Source organism: Marmota flaviventris, chromosome 2 (assembly GCF_047511675.1).
Source record: "Marmota flaviventris isolate mMarFla1 chromosome 2, mMarFla1.hap1, whole genome shotgun sequence".
Lineage (NCBI taxonomy): Eukaryota > Metazoa > Chordata > Mammalia > Rodentia > Sciuridae > Marmota > Marmota flaviventris.
In genome coordinates, this window is record NC_092499.1 from 124,498,278 (window position 1) to 124,514,070 (window position 15,793).

The 15,793-nt window shown below is 40.5% G+C and overlaps 1 protein-coding gene and 1 non-coding gene across 6 annotated transcripts in view; one reads left to right on the forward strand and one right to left on the reverse strand.

Annotated features, from left to right (window-relative positions):
* Herc2 (HECT and RLD domain containing E3 ubiquitin protein ligase 2) overlaps nucleotides 1–15,793 on the forward strand; it is a 184,226-nt gene that overhangs the window by 83,368 nt on the left and 85,065 nt on the right. For 4 of the 5 annotated variants that reach the window (XM_071608567.1, XM_071608569.1, XM_027924988.2 and 1 more), the window contains 12 exons: nucleotides 942–1,129; nucleotides 2,207–2,399; nucleotides 4,444–4,626; nucleotides 7,555–7,736; nucleotides 8,232–8,379; nucleotides 8,455–8,651; nucleotides 9,012–9,242; nucleotides 10,052–10,190; nucleotides 10,864–11,007; nucleotides 13,684–13,826; nucleotides 15,198–15,465; nucleotides 15,553–15,689. In XM_071608567.1, the coding sequence (XP_071464668.1) occupies nucleotides 942–1,129; nucleotides 2,207–2,399; nucleotides 4,444–4,626; nucleotides 7,555–7,736; nucleotides 8,232–8,379; nucleotides 8,455–8,651; nucleotides 9,012–9,242; nucleotides 10,052–10,190; nucleotides 10,864–11,007; nucleotides 13,684–13,826; nucleotides 15,198–15,465; nucleotides 15,553–15,689 (2,153 nt within the window). The remainder of the gene's footprint in view (nucleotides 1–941; nucleotides 1,130–2,206; nucleotides 2,400–4,443; nucleotides 4,627–7,554; nucleotides 7,737–8,231; nucleotides 8,380–8,454; nucleotides 8,652–9,011; nucleotides 9,243–10,051; nucleotides 10,191–10,863; nucleotides 11,008–13,683; nucleotides 13,827–15,197; nucleotides 15,466–15,552; nucleotides 15,690–15,793) is intronic. The other variant, XM_071608568.1, reaches the window with a different exon arrangement.
* Nucleotides 11,738–11,841, reverse strand: LOC114085135 (U6 spliceosomal RNA). Its single transcript, XR_003581420.1, has one exon. It is a non-coding gene; the product is annotated as a U6 spliceosomal RNA (small nuclear RNA).

Below are 15,793 nucleotides of genomic sequence, written 5' to 3' on the forward strand. Positions count from 1 at the left end.
CAATGCAGAGTCATCAAGGGGAAAAGGTATCTGGGCAAAATCCTGAGGAAACCAGGAACAAGCTTATGGAGTCCTTCCTCTCCCAGACCAGTTACACAGGACCCTTAATCCACCCCCCCCCCCCAACCTCACCCTCTATCAGCTTGTGATGACATGCATGAAGTGCTGTCTACCTGGGAAGCTCATTAAACACTTGATGCCCAGAGTTTTCATTGGGGGTGATCAGGCAGCTACCCCTGCCTGATACATACCAAGTTCCCAGTCCCAGAGGAAAGCAGGGTATAGCATAGACCACAGTGTTTGTGCAAACAGTTAGACACAGTGAGCCATGCTCTTCACCTGGGGAATAAGGGAGCCCTCCTGAGATTCAGGTTCCCAGGTGTCAGCCAAGTACTCATCTTGTAATATGCCTGTCTGCGACCTGTGCTGTCATCTATTTCTTGTACAAAATGGTAATTAAAAGTTTGCTAATTTTCCATTGTTAGGCATTTAGGTAGTTATCTTTAAGTTAAGTATCTTTCTAACTTAAAATCTTATTTTGCTCTTTTGGGCAGGGAGTCATTCCTAGAAATAGAATTAATATCTATTTTGAGCATTTTTATATCGTTTTGTTTTCTGAGCATGCTCCTTCCTTTACCTTCTTTTTGTACTAGGTTTAATCAGGAAAAATTCCACACTTTTTATTGAATAAATTGATTAAAAATACAGTATGGATTTTTTAAGGTCTTCATCAGTTCTTACTTTTTTTTTTTTTTTGGTGTGTGTGTGTCTGTGTGTAAAATAGGGTGTTGTAGCTACTTACCAGCTCAACTATTTCTTTGGTTTTTTTTTTTTTTTGACAGTACCAGGGATCAAATCTAGGACCTCACTCCTGCTAGGCAACTATTCTACTACTGAGCAATATCTCCAGCCCTGAGCTATTGTTTTTGATGCTCTGACAGGTCCTAGTTGTGACAATGTTGAGGAAGATATGAATGCTTGTGCCCGAGGAGCCTCTGCTACGGTTTTGGAAGAAACACGGAAGGAAACAACTCCTGTGCAGCTCCCTGTTTCAGGGCCAGAACTGGCTGCCATGATGAAGATTGGAACCAGGGTCATGAGAGGTGTGGATTGGAAATGGGGCGATCAGGTACTCTGAGATTTGATTTAACACATGAACCACACACTGGTTATCTTTAGCACATCCTGCTGTATATGATATTAGTGGAAACTGGAATATTTAACTGTCTTAACTCAGGGCAGGTGTGATTGATGGAGGACTTAGTTGTTGATTCCTGAGCAGCTAAGTAGAGGCAAAACAAGCAGAGAGTAACAGCATCCTACTGCAAGGGACACCTTAAGGAGAACCAAGGCTGGAAAGAGTGGCAGATATTTAAAAAAAAACACAAACCTCACTGGCATATGGCTTCATTTGATGAGCAACAGGAACTGGACTGAGAGTGAGCAAAAAAAAGTAATTCTCATTCTGAATGCTGGTATTGTGAAGGGGCAGGAAGCCCAGATGCTGCTTCTGAGAGCTCATGGCTATATGCCCATGAAATGCCCAGACTCATATCACTTCCAAATCTCTCTCAAGTGCCCCCAGGGAGAGGTTGCTTATCATTGCCCTAGTTAAGTTAGGGCAGTGTTCACCTTCATATAATTATACCAGCTATACTGTTAAGCATGGGCTTTGTCACAGTACTGTAGAAATGAAAATGTCCAGGGAAAGGTAGCAGCATCCTAAACATAGTTTCTCCCTTAGAAATAGGAAACAGACTGTCTGGTGTGGGGCCCAGTTCCAGGGGAAGCAGAAGAGGGGGAATGCAAAGAACTGGGGCTCTTTTCGTGTCTCTGCTTTTGCAGTAAGTGCCCCATGAGGGATTGAGAGGGTCAAAGAAAAGCCCATCAGGACCTTGCTGGAAAGCCTGCCTTTGCATTTTGTCAGTGGAAATTGAAATAATAACCTGGGTGGACATTATTTCTTGGGTAAAGGAACATGAGCATGTTATTTCATGGCACTTAACTTAAAATGGTGTGAATTGTACATTTTGAATATAGGTTTTGGACTAGTTTATTACTGTGAAGTTTGCTTACATTGACTTAGATGTCTTCACAAGGAGGGTGGCTGATTGAGATGTTTATGTGCAGGTCGTTAGAGAGAGACCATGGTGGATACAGCAGGGCATGTGCCCTCTTTGACTGGTTTTTATTTTGGCTTTCCCAGGATGGACCACCCCCAGGCCTCGGACGTGTGATTGGTGAACTGGGAGAAGATGGGTGGATCAGGGTCCAGTGGGACACAGGCAGTACCAATTCCTACAGGATGGGGAAAGAAGGAAAGTATGACCTCAAGCTGGCTGAGCTGCCAGCTTCTGCACAGCCCTCAGCAGAGGACTCAGACACAGAGGACGATTCTGGTGGGTGACTTGTGAAGGCATTTATTTAGTCCAGAGCAGTCTGGAAAATTGTTCAAGTGTTAGTTGGCTGTTATTTTTCTTAGGGAACGTAAAACAGTAGTCAGGACTCCTTTGTATACAGTGTTCTGTGGATTTGGGTTTAAATACTCTTCAAGGTGGTTTTTTTTTGGTACTGGGGATTTAACTCAGGGGTGCTTTACCTCTGATGGAGTCACATCCCCAGCCCTTTTTACTTTTTATTTTGAGGTAGGATCTCACTTAATTGCTTAGGGCCTCACTAAGTTGCTATGACTGGCTTTGAACTTGTGATTCTCCTGCCACAGCTTCCAGAGTACTGTGGGAATAGCAGGATTGCTCTACCTTGCCTATCTTCTAGGTGATTCTGATGCAGGTATACAAAGTGGCTCTGGGCACCAGCTGCCCAGCTGGAACTCATTTTCTGCATGTCCTCCTCAACCCTTTCTGCTCTCTCTCTGAGGGAAAGATGCATCCTCACTTCTGATGGAGCTGTGTAGTTGGTGCTGAGCCTGTCAGAGGGAATGAGTCATGGTGTGGTGGATTAAGCATAGCCTATGCTGCTTGGGATCCTTTGCTCCCTTTGTACCAGCTTCAAGCTCTACAGAACATGGATCTATGTGCTTCCTTTACCTTGAACCCGCGTGTTTTCCTCCTTTACCTTTCCTCCTTGGTTCTTGACTCATTAGGTCACATAATGAAAAGGTAGTACTTTTTTTTTTGCCTCCAGGAAAAAGCAGAAGGGAGAGTTTGGAGGTGGACCCAGAAAATTTGATCCTGTCTAAAGAAATTAGTTTGAGTTTATGGGAGGAGATCTTCATGACACTTTTTAGATATATGCAAAAGACACTAGGACATGAGAATGAAACATCATGTGACTGGTCTTGCTGAGTCCATTATAGAGGCCTGAACTATCTCATGGGGCTCTATGCCAATTGTATGTGCTTTTCCATTAGTCTTCAGAAACTGCTCTTATAAAGAGCAGATGGGACCTGCAAGGATGTTCTCAGGAGAGAATAGGTGGCATGAGTTTTTGGGGGTGGGAGACTCTGTGCCACAGAATACAAGTGTGGGCTTGGATCATGTGGGTTCAGCTCCTAATGCTACTGCTCTGAACTGGGGCCCCTCAAGTGTGAACAGAGATGCCTGCCACTGAGAACTTCTAGGAGTGATGTATGTGGTCCACCGATGGGGGGTACTGGCTTTCCCATCAGTGCATCTGGCATTGTAATTGGAGTGTGTGGCTCCAGACCATGTGTAGTCTCTTCCTCTACCCACTCAATAGGGGAAACAAGCCTGGCTGTCTACTTGGGAGCTTTCCTCACTGAGGAGTTAGAATCCAGGCAGAGGTGTACCTGTGACAGAAAGATGGCTGTTTTGTCCCACAGACATTCAGGCTGGACATGTGAGTGTCCAGTCTCGCTGCCCCACAGATGGAGGCACTTTGCCCTTATCCAGGTTGGAATTAGCTTGTCAGAAACCAGCCTGACAGTTGATAAGGTGTTTTTCCAAAGTAGTGAAACTTTGTAATCATTCTATCTCAGTGCTTTTGAGTTATATGCTTAGGGTTTTTTTTTTTAGTTATTTAAAATAACAATTTAAAAGTTTCATTTTCTTTGAGGAAGTTGGAAGCAGAAATGATTAGGACAGCCAGGCACAATGGCATGTGCTTATAGCACCAGCTCCTTGAGAGTCAGAGGTAGGAGTCTAGTTATTCAGTCCAGCCTGGGCAACATAATTAAGCCCTGTCTAAGGAGGAAAGAAAAAAGGGAAGAGAAGAGAAGAGATCAGGGAAAACCTCTAGTGCATCCTTTGTTCCGTCTTTTCTTGTAAAGATCTGCTTCTTGTTTCAAAGTGGAAAAAAAAAAAAAGGAGGTAAAATCTCTGTACCTTTCTATTAATTTTATTGTGAACCTAAAACTGCTTTAAAAATTGAAGTTTTTAAAAATAAAAGATGAAGAATTATGTGCAGGGCCATCTTCCAATTTTATTTGGGAATATAGTTTTTAATTCTGATTATCTTTTTCAGAAGCTGAACAAATTGAAAGGAATATTCATCCCACAGCAATGATGCTGACCAGCACTATTAACTTACTACAAACACTATGTCTCTCTGTTGGAGTTCATGCTGAAATCATGCAGAGTGAAGCCACCAAGACTCTGTGTGGACTGCTGCGAATGTTAGTGGAAAGTGGAACAACAGATAAGACATGTATGGAATGAATAACTGTGGGCCCAGAGAGTCAGTATCGGTTGGGGGGCTATAAATTTGTCAAGTTTGTGTGTATGTGAACAAATATGGATGAAAAGCGTGTGAGTGTGTGTTTATTAGGTTTATATTGGTGCTGCAACAATGTACTATAAACTGTATGACATAAACAACAGGACACCTTGGCAGGACTGGTTCCTTCTGTGGGCCACGTGGAAGAATCTGTTCCAGGTCTGTCCCCTAGTTCATGGTGGGGTATTGCTAACAAATTTATCTTTGGCATTCTTTGATTTGTAGACACATGACCCTAATCTCTGTCTTTCATGTTCACATGTTTTTTTTTCCCTCTTTGTGTGTCTGTATCCAAATTTACCTTTTGTAAGGACAGCAGTAAATGTTACTCAAACAAATTTTATCTAATATTATTTACAATAACACTGTTTTCAAACAGTATCATGTTCTGAGTTACTAGGGGTCAGTGCATCAATATATGTATTTTAGGGGGACATTTCAACCTATAACATTGGCTTAAAACAACAAATTTATTCTCTCAAAGTTCTGGAGATCAGAGTTCTCAAGTCACACCATAAGCAGAACTATCTTTCTTTCACAGGCTCTTGGGGAGCATCCTCCCTTGTCTTGTCCAGCCTCTAGTGGTTCCAGGCTTTCTCGGTTTGTGGCTGCATTACTCCAGTTTCTGCCTCTGTCTGAACATGTCTTCCTCCTTGTTGTTTCTTTATGTCCTTTTCTCTTAGTGTTCACTCTAATCAAGTTTTATATTATCTCAGTTCTTAATGATGTGCATAGAACTTCTTTTAAAGTAAGATCACACTCTGAGGTTCTGAGTGAATGTCAGTTTTGGGAGGGACATGACTTAATCCATAAAGTGTTTGAGCTTCTGTGGATGAGAGTTTTAAGTATGGGGAATGTGAATTGAGGAAGTGGGCTGGTGTATGTTCAAGTGTGAGGATGAATGTGTTTGCATATATCTCTATGTAATGGAATGTGAGTGTTAATTGAGTGTAGGTTTGCATATACAAGAACATATTTCAGAGTGCATATATGATTAAGAACATAATGTGTTTATTTGTGTGCCTAAATGTCAGTCTGTATTGATGTGAATATGAGAGAATGTGTTCGTAATCAATGGGTGAGAGTTTGTGTTGGTAGCCTGACAGTGTATGTTTGAGAATATCATGTGATTGGGTGTGTAGTGCATGTGTGTACATGTGTGGATGTGCATGAGAACATATGGCTATGGGCAACTAGCTACACATGGATGAAGTGTGAAAGCTTGAGTACATGTGAATTAGCATTTATGTCAGCCTGTATGTACTTGTGGGTATGTAACTGTAGTTTGTGTGAGTATGAGCGTATTTGTACTATATTTGAGTATGCATGAGTGATTGCAATATGAGTGTGTTACCAAGTATGAATGAGAGACTGAGTATGATACAGTGAAAATATATGAAGGTTAGGGTGTGTGAGCATGAGGGAGTATGTTGGAAGATACATGTACTTTGTGCATGTGTGTGATTGTGGAAGTATATGAACATGAGTGTTTGAGCGTATGCACATGTATATATGAGTGCATTGCATATCAACGTGAAAGCACGTGAGTTTTGTTGGGGAGAGTGAATGTCAGTGTTTTAAGTGTCAGTGAGCAGGAGTCTGTATGAGTATAGGTAAGAGTGTGAAGTGAGAAGGCAAGCACGTGCATGAGTATGTGGATTTGAGTGTAAGTGGTTGTGTAGAGTAACTGGGTGTGATTTGGTATATTTGAATAATTGTGTAAGTACACATAAGTTTGTGTGCGTGGGAGTAGTGATAAGTGTATGTGAATGTGCATGTGTGACTGTAAACTTGCATCATAGGTCTGATGTATGTGTGTGACTGAATTCTTTTTTTTATTTATATATAACAGTGGAATGCATTACAACTCTTATTACATTTATAGAGCTCAATTTTTCATATCTCTGGTTGTATACATAGTATAATGTGATGACCATTATTATCCAAAGTACATGTATGAGGACATGAATTGGTGTGTGTGTGACTGGATTCTGTGATTGTGGGTGACTGTTATTGTGATGGTGGTATGAATGTATGTGAGAGTGTGTTAGGTGTGAATGACCAGAAGAGTGTGAGAGTACCTGTGAGTGTATGAGCCTGAGTAATTGTGTGAATTAGTGTGGGTGAATGTGTGGGAATGCATGTGAGAGTGAAAGTTAGTGAATGTGTGAGCATGTGTCTGATGTTGAAGGAAGGTTGTGTCTCTGTGACCACAGTGGGGATGGCAGATGGGCACTGCAATTTGGGAGGAGGGAGTCCAAGCAGAGACTTGTGGGAGCTCCAGCTTCTGGATCACACACTTTAGCTTAGAGGAGAGTGCAAAGGAAGAGGGGAACTGAGTGGACAGTGGGAAGCCAGGGGGAGAAGGCTTGGTCCCAGTCATGTTAGCATCAAATTGTGTAAACCTAGTGAAAACCTCATTCTCATTCTGCTTGTACAGACTTCTTAAACTTGGATTGGAAATTTTTGGTGCAGATTAAGTATAACTGAGATCATGGGGATATTTAAAACACAAGATTTAAAAACATAATAGATGTACTATTGCAAATTACTGCTATTAAAATTAAAGATAATTTTCCCCTATTACCTAGAAATAGTAAGTAGATGAGATTTATTAACCAGCTTGAGTTACTACACGTATTTTAAAAGGTTTAAAAAATGCTGTGAAATGTTTTTTGAGCTAGCATAAAGCCTTCTTCCATTCCTCTCACATTGAAATAAGTCCCTTTGTAATATATTTGTAAAGTAGCTTATTGTCAGAGGGGAAAAACCATTAGGTTGATTAAAAATGAGAATTGCACTCATTAATTTTATTTTTAAGGATTTGGTGCCAAGCATGTTTATTTTCCCCCCTGTCAGCTTCTCCAAACAGGCTGGTGTGCAGGGAGCAGCACCGGAGCTGGTGCACCCTGGGGTTTGTAAGGAGTATTGCACTCACGCCTCAGGTGTGCGGAGCCCTCAGCTCCCCACAGTGGATCTCGCTGCTCATGAAGGTCGTGGAAGGGCACGCACCCTTTACTGCTGCCTCACTGCAGAGACAGGTAATCTGCCAGGCAAAACTCAGCCCACAGAGAAGCATCCTTGTGCCAGCATTCCCAGTTCTTTATTCAGTAATGAGTGCCCAAGAGAGCTAGAAGTACTGCAAGGTAGATTTACTGGAGACAGGGCTTAGGTTCTTGATTGTTTTGAATAGGGTAAGTTGCTAAACTCCAGTTTACTTATCTGTTGCATGATTAGGTCGTACAGCTGCTCTCTTCTGCCTCACTGGAGTTGTAGTATAATTGTCTTAAGAATCAAGCTGAAAAGAATTATTTTAATTATGTAAACAAATACATGCAACTATATTGTCGCTTATTTTTTTTTAACCCCTGATAAACCGTATCATTAATAAGCTTGAGTGTGTAAGTAAAATAAGGAACATCAAAGTTTTACACGATTAATTGCATTACAGGGACAAAAGAGAAGAAAAAAGTCTATAAACCCTTAATCAGATAATGGCTTCATTTAAACCTTTTTATTTATAATTATCTGATCAGATCTTAGCCGTGCATTTACTGCAAGCTGTTCTTCCATCATGGGACAAGACAGAAAGAGCAAGGGACATGAAGTGCCTTGTGGAAAAGCTGTTTGGCTTCTTGGGGAGTTTGCTCACTACTTGTTCTTCTGACGTCCCATTACTCAGAGGTAGGTGGCTCTTACTTGTGTCCCCTGGTTAATGAGCAATGAACAGTGCAGCTTTTCACTTTGACTCTTCCTCAGAATCCACGTTGAGGAGGCGGAGAGCCCGCCCACAGGCCTCTCTGACTGCCACCCACAGCAGCACTCTGGCTGAAGAAGTAGTGGCACTGCTCCGCACTCTGCACTCCTTGACTCAGTGGAACGGGCTCATCAACAAGTACATCAACTCCCAGCTCCGCTCTGTTACCCAAAGCTGCATGGGAAAGCCATCTGAAGGGGTGGGTTCTGTGTTTTCAAATAAGCTTTCCTTTGTATAATATCAATTTAACTTTTTAAATTATGTGCTTTAAATGCTATATTTTTGTTTAAAAATATATTTAAAGTATTTTTAATGGACATAGTTATCAAAGAAATTAATATGGAAATTTGGAAGCAGACACAGTGAGTGGCACTTGCTTGTAGTCCCAGCTACTTGGGAGGCTGAGGCAGGAGGATCACTTGAGTCCAGGAGTTTGGGGTTCTCCTGGGCAACACGGAGACCTTGTATCCTAAAAAACTAATTAGTTCAGTTTAGCTGTAAATATGTAAGAATGGGGAGCTCTGTGGACTTCTGTTGTCATGCTTGCTGTCTGCCTTAGGCCCTGTTAGAGGACTACTTTCCTGACTCTGAGAACCCTGAAGTGGGGGGTCTCATGGCCGTACTGGCTGTCATTGGAGGAATCGATGGTCGTCTACGTCTTGGGGGCCAGGTCATGCATGATGAGTTTGGAGAGGGCACTGTGACTCGCATCACCCCAAAGGGCAGAATCACCGTACAGTTCTCTGACATGCGGATGTGCCGAGTCTGCCCCCTGAATCAGCTAAAACCAGTAGGTGAACTTGTGATAAATTACTGAATAAAATGATTTGGTACTAGAATTGGCTTTTGAATGTTAGAACTTGAAAGAACTTGTACTTTGTTTGTCTTCCAGGAAGCTATGTGACTCAGGAAAACTTTTTTCTTTCTGTGTTACGTTTGTGCTCCTGTGATAAGCAGCACCCATCTAACAGGACATAAAGAGCAGTGGTTCACATGCTAGTTTTTAACCTCAAAGACATGAAAGACACTAGCAACCTATAAGATAGTTTTAATTGTTTCAAAATGTGAATTTATAAAGATTATTTTTAATTAAATACATTTTTAAAAATGTAAAATGATTCCTTCAAGGAAATAATCTTTCTTCATTTAGAAAATGTTTTTAATTGCATTGCGTGACATGACTTCTGTAGCAGCTAATATCATCATAAACTTGTGAATTAGGGATGCATCGCGAAGGAGGTGATTTACATTATTTTGATGATTATAGCTTTCTATAAAACACTGTTTTTTATTATTATTATAGGAATATATACATGTTGTAGAAAACTTAAAATGTATAGAAAATACCTCAGATTAATAACCATCATTCTGATGTAATTATTGTTGACAGTTGGTAAAGACATAGTTAATGTATTTATTGTATGTCTTAAATCTATCTTGCCCGAAACATTGTCTTGTAAAACTATTCTCAGATGTGAAATGACTTAGGGGGTATGTGTGGTACTTCAGAATCAATACTCATAGTTATAATAACTTTGAGACTATTTCACTTGTTAATCTTATTGCTGCACTTTCAAGGTTTCTGTGCCCTTTCCTCAGCTTCCTGCCGTGGCCTTTAGTGTGACCAACCTGCCTTTCACAGAGCCCATGCTCTCTGTTTGGGCTCAGTTGGTGAACCTTGCTGGAAGCAAATTAGAAAAGCACAAAATAAAGAAATCACCTAAACAGGGCTTTGCAGGTCAGTACATGTGCTTTCCAATGAAACAGTTTTAGTCTTAACTAGCATTGTTTGGCCAGTGTTTGTCCTTTTATCAGAGCAAATTTTCATATAACATCTGATGTTTTATGTTTCATGTGGATTTTACCATTTGTTGAGTTCCAGTTGGGAAAGTAACCTTGTGTGGTGATGAGAGTGATTTTGAGTCAGTCTTTGAGTTTGGAACCATATCCTTCACCGTCTTCTTAGTGCCAGCATTTATTCCTCCTTGATCACCCTCTAGTCCTTGTGGCCCAATAACCCTTTTGGAATGTTGCTCCTTGCCTCTTCAGTACCAGCTCCAGGGGGCCTTTATATTTGAATGCACTTTGCTGTGTCTCTGTGCATGGTGGGGTAAGACTGTAGATATTCTTTTCTTGAACATTTCTTCTCTTTGGGTATAGAATACTACTCTTTTGAATTTCCTTTCCTTGCCCCTTGAGTATTCTAAGAGAACCCTACCGCCAACCCCATTCTTTACTCCATGGAAATTCTTGTAGCTTTACCCATAATTTCTGGCTCATTCTTCTTTCTCTGTTGAGTTTCCCCATACCTGCTATTGCTATTTATTTCCCCATTGCAGAGGTGGCACAGCTGGTAAGGGGGAGAGACCAAGCAGAGTGTGTAGTTCTTACTGAGTTCTTTTGTTCCATAGGACAAGTAGACTTGGATCTACTGCGGAGTCAGCAATTAAAGCTGTACATACTGAAAGCAGGGAGGGCGCTGCTTTCCCATCAAGATAAACTGAGGCAGATCTTGTCTCAGCCAGCTGTTCAGGAGATTGGAACTGGTCATACAGGTATCTTTTTTGTTTTAAAGACATTACTTTCTTTTTTTTTTTTAAGCTGTCAATGGACCTTTATTTTATTTATTTATATGCTTTGCTATTTAAAATGTGGTCCTGAACCAGCAGTATTAAGGGCACATAAGGATGTGTCAGAAACGTAGACTCCCAGCTGTGCCTAGATGGAAGAAATCAAATCCTACATTTTATCAGCAAGACCCAAGGGTGGTTCTTGTGCACATAAAGTAACTCCTTTAATGCACTGCTAGTGTATTAAAATTTAAGTTGGGAATTCAAGTTGGTACAACTATTTGTTGGGCATTTGAGGAAGCAACTTTAAATGCATGTGTGTGTGTGTATTTTTATCCTTTTGTGGACATTTGTCACATGAAAAGGCATGAATAGAATAGTTTATTGATGCCCATCATGGTTCCTTTCTTTTTAAATGTTGAGACATTGGAGTCAAAATACTACATTATTATTATTATGTGGTGTAGTCATATATTGAAATAACATGAAGCCATTCAAAAGAATGATACATGTGTATGTTTATTGTCATGGAAACATGAGGACAATAAATAAGTAAAAAACACAGTGCTATGTTTATCTGTTTATACATATACCATAGATTCATGTGTTTAGCAAAATAGTGACAATAATTGTTCAACAATAGGGTACAGGTTAATCTTTATACTTCCTCTATATTATTTTAATTTTCGAGAATGAGCTCATATCACTTTTTTAAAAAAATATGGAACATTTCATGAAATTGTGCATCATCTTTGTGCAGGGGCCATACTAATCTTTGTATTGTTTCAGTTTTAGTATATGTGCTGCTGAAGTGAGCATTCATATCACTTTTAATATGAAAAAAAGAAAAGCTGTGAAATATTTTTTGATCATTGATTATTAGTATCCAGTACTAATGAATAGACATTGTGCTAGATATTGTTTAGGATCATTGTAATCTAGGGTTAAGATGGTGAGAGAAAATTGATGCAGATGGCCCTGAAAGCTTGAGTGGTGAGTGTGCTGTGAGGTGTGTGAATGCAGTTCTATAAGGATTCTAGGCACAGCAGCCACTGAGGACAAGGACAGGTGGCCTTTCAAAGGTGTGGCAGACAATTGCCATGTGAAAAGAAATCTCCATGCCCGTGGAGGAAACAGCAGGAAGACTAATGAAGACTGCAAGATTTTGGGAGAGAGTATTAAGGAATTCTTCTTTGTTTGCCACTCAGGGTTTAACAGTGAGTGGTGGGGCTAAAGCTGGAGAGGTGGGATGAAGGCTGGTTAAAGTACCTGGAATACCAGGATGAAGATGGAGGCTAACGGAGAAAGCTATGGCAGGAGACAACATGACAAGAGCTGATACTTGGGGTGTTAATCAACAAGTGAGGTGTAGAAGTATTTGGAATGGGGATAGGAAGAGGGATACTTACTCTTGTGTCAGGTGATGAGGTATCTTCCAGGGGAAGGGCATGAAAAGTGGAAAGAAGGTTCAGTAGACACTGCTGTGGTAGGTTTTTTAGAAACAAAAAAGTAAAAAGATGCTGGTGTTTCAAGTTTGAGTTATATGGAGAACAGTGAATTGTGCATTTAAAAAAAAATAGTGGAATGTTCAGGCTTGTTTATTTCTTAATCTTAAGAGGAATAGATACAGGGAAATTAATATTAAATCTGCTGAACATGGGAGAAATTGGTGAGAAATGCAGATTCATTTAGTATTATAGATGTTAGGAATCCTGAAGATAGTTTATCATAGCAGAAATTGGAAAGTAGGAGCCTGGGAATTGGATTGGCTCTTTCGTTATTGCCTGGGAGCAGTGATGCCAGAGCTAAGTCAGGATTATTCATGCTTTAGGCAGAGCACCATCTCCACGGGGAGCTGTTTAGAATGGGGATTGACAAATAGCTGCAGCACCTATTCTTGTGAATAAAGGGTTATTGGGAACACAGGCCCAGCTACTGGTTTTCGTGTCGTCTCTGCTACTTTTCGTCTAGTGACAGTACAGTGTTGAGTAGTTGTGATGGAGACCAGGTGGTCTGTAAACCTATTTACTATCTGGTAAAGTAAATATCTTTATGATAAAGATATCCAACCCCTGGTCTAGATGATTTGTTGAAGTTGTCACCAAACAAAACTAGTACGTGAAAAAAGTACTGTGAATTGTGTGAAGTGAATCTTGTGGTAGTTGATATTGATGGAATTATGGCAAACATAGTTTTAGAGGACTCATCTAAAGCCACTCACAGGACAAAAAGACATCATCTTGACCTTGTGACAGATTTGGAATTGATGTCACTTAGTAATCTATCTGAATAAGGCTTAGAAGGAAATGTGAGGACTGGAAATACCAACTTGGATGTATTGATAAGCAGGGGTTACTGAAGCAATGAGTACATAAAAAAGAGAAGGCATAAGAATTGGACCAAGGGCAGAATCTAGAAAGTAGCTTTTGTTGATTCAAATTAAACAGATGTACAAATGAAGGGCAGAGACCGAAAAGCAGGGAGTGGAAAATTATATCTGTAGAGTCTAGTTTATGTTTGATATTGAGCCTTGAAGATTTTGATTGTCACATAAAGAGGCAGAAATTAAATCTGGCTTAATGTACTCAGTGCATTCTCTTTAATAAAATAAAAGGGTTTATGGTTGAAAATACAATATACACATTTTGTTTTAAAATTCAGATGATGGAATAGCTGCATCTCCTGAGCTTGGGGACATGTCTCCTGAAGGGCCGCAGCCCCCAATGATTCTGCTACAGCAGTTACTGGCCTCAGCCACCCAGCCATCACCTGTGAAGGCCATATTTGATAAACAGGAACTTGAGGTACATTTGAATAAACTTGACAGTTTTTAATCCAATGTACTAAATTGTGATTGATTTTTTCCCCCTAGATGTGTATTTTCTTAAGGATGTATTCTGAAATTTAAATGATAATACCCAGATAATTCTTATGGCAAGATAGGCTTTAATCATTATTGTACACAGCAGAATACCTTAAATTTAGCTAAAGAATGGGAAGGTTGAAGTTAACCTTAGTTTGGATACATATAAATTGTTTGAAAAATTAACCAGACACAACGTGGGTTAAACACTCATATGTTCATGGGGTGATCTTTTTCCAGGAAATGTTGTTGAAAGAGACCCATTAGGCCCATGAATATCCCATCTCTTGTTTGTTTCATTCTCTCAAAAGCTTCTTTTGGACATGCTTTGTTGCTGCAGGCCCTTCGTCCTCCCTGTGCAGCATAGCATGTGAAGCAAGACTGTGACTTGGGGTACAGGACATTCTAGAATTCATAATTTTTATCAACAGAGGATAATTTAGTATCCTTTAACTCCCCATTTCCAGAACCAAAACTTTTAGCTCAACTTGGCTGAATTATGAGCTTTTAGGATGAAGCTTGTTGCTTCCAAGTTTCTCAGTCTTCCTTGCAAAATCCTAGGCTTTCAACACTTCCTAAACATTGGAAGGATCTATGGTGTCCTCAGTTTCTTCCTGGTTCCTTCCTCACATGTTCAAAATAACAGATATTTAGCACCATGAGAGCAGCTGGGGATGAGGAACAGAGATTGGCAAGTAGGTGGGCAGTTCTCAGATACCAATCTTGGTGGTACACATGTTTACCAGTTGATTATAATCTGTTTCCCAAAGTGTAATCTTTAGTTCCCTTATTTTTAAATATCGTATTATTTACTTTACCTTAAATATACTTTATCGTATTATTACTTTACCTTAAAATAGTGGAGGTTTGATTTGGTGGTATGTGAGAGTGTCCTGTGTGTTTCTGGCTTGTGTTACACTGGATGAGTCAATGCCTGTGATGAGCAGCTTGGTGCTCAGTTATGGTGAGGGATGTCTTTCTCTACTCCCTCTCACTGTGCTTACTTTTTCACCACCCAGGTTGCTGTGAAGGTTTGTCTAATGGACATTGATATTTGGCTGATTTACTAGACTCTTTGCTGAAGGAGTCAGAACAGTTATTTGACCACCAAATCTTTCCTCTGCAGTAAACTATGAAATTTGGCTTTGTTGTTTTCTAACCTGTTTATCAAGTCACTTAAAAGTACACATGTTAATCAGGTTCTATTCTTCTATCTAGTAGTTCTTAGTAGACACTGGTTGTTCACCTTTTCTTAGTATAAATTAGCTGAGGGCACTTTCACACGCCTCCCAGAAACCTCTCATCTGCCCAGGCTGCTGCATTGGCTGTGTGTCAATGTTTGGCTGTGGAGTCCACTCACCCTTCGAGCCCAGGGTTTGAAGATTGCAGCTCCAGTGAGGCCACGACTCCAGTCTCTGTGCAGCATATCCGCCCTGCCAGGGTAAAGAAGCGCAAACAGTCACCGGTTCCTGCTCTGCCTATTGTGGTGCAGCTCATGGAAATGGGATTTCCTAGAAGGAACATAGAGTTTGCTCTAAAGTCACTCACTGGCGCTTCTGGAAATGCGTCTGGTTTGCCAGGTATTGAATTTTCCTTGTTGATGCTTATTGTTTGCTTACATTTTAGTGTTGTTGGTCTTCATGGTGCTCTGTATGTGCTTGTCTCAGGTGTGGAGTCCTTGGTGGGGTGGCTGCTGGACCACTCTGATGTCCAAGTCACAGAACTCTCAGATGCAGACACAGTCTCTGATGAATATTCAGATGAGGAGGTGGTGGAAGACATGGATGATGCAGCCTACCCTGTGGTCAGTGCCATCTTGTGCCCTGCCTGTGTTATACTCTGAGTACCTCTGATGTCAGTTTTCTCTGTTCCTTCAAAGACGCAATTATATCTCTCATGAACTGTCCA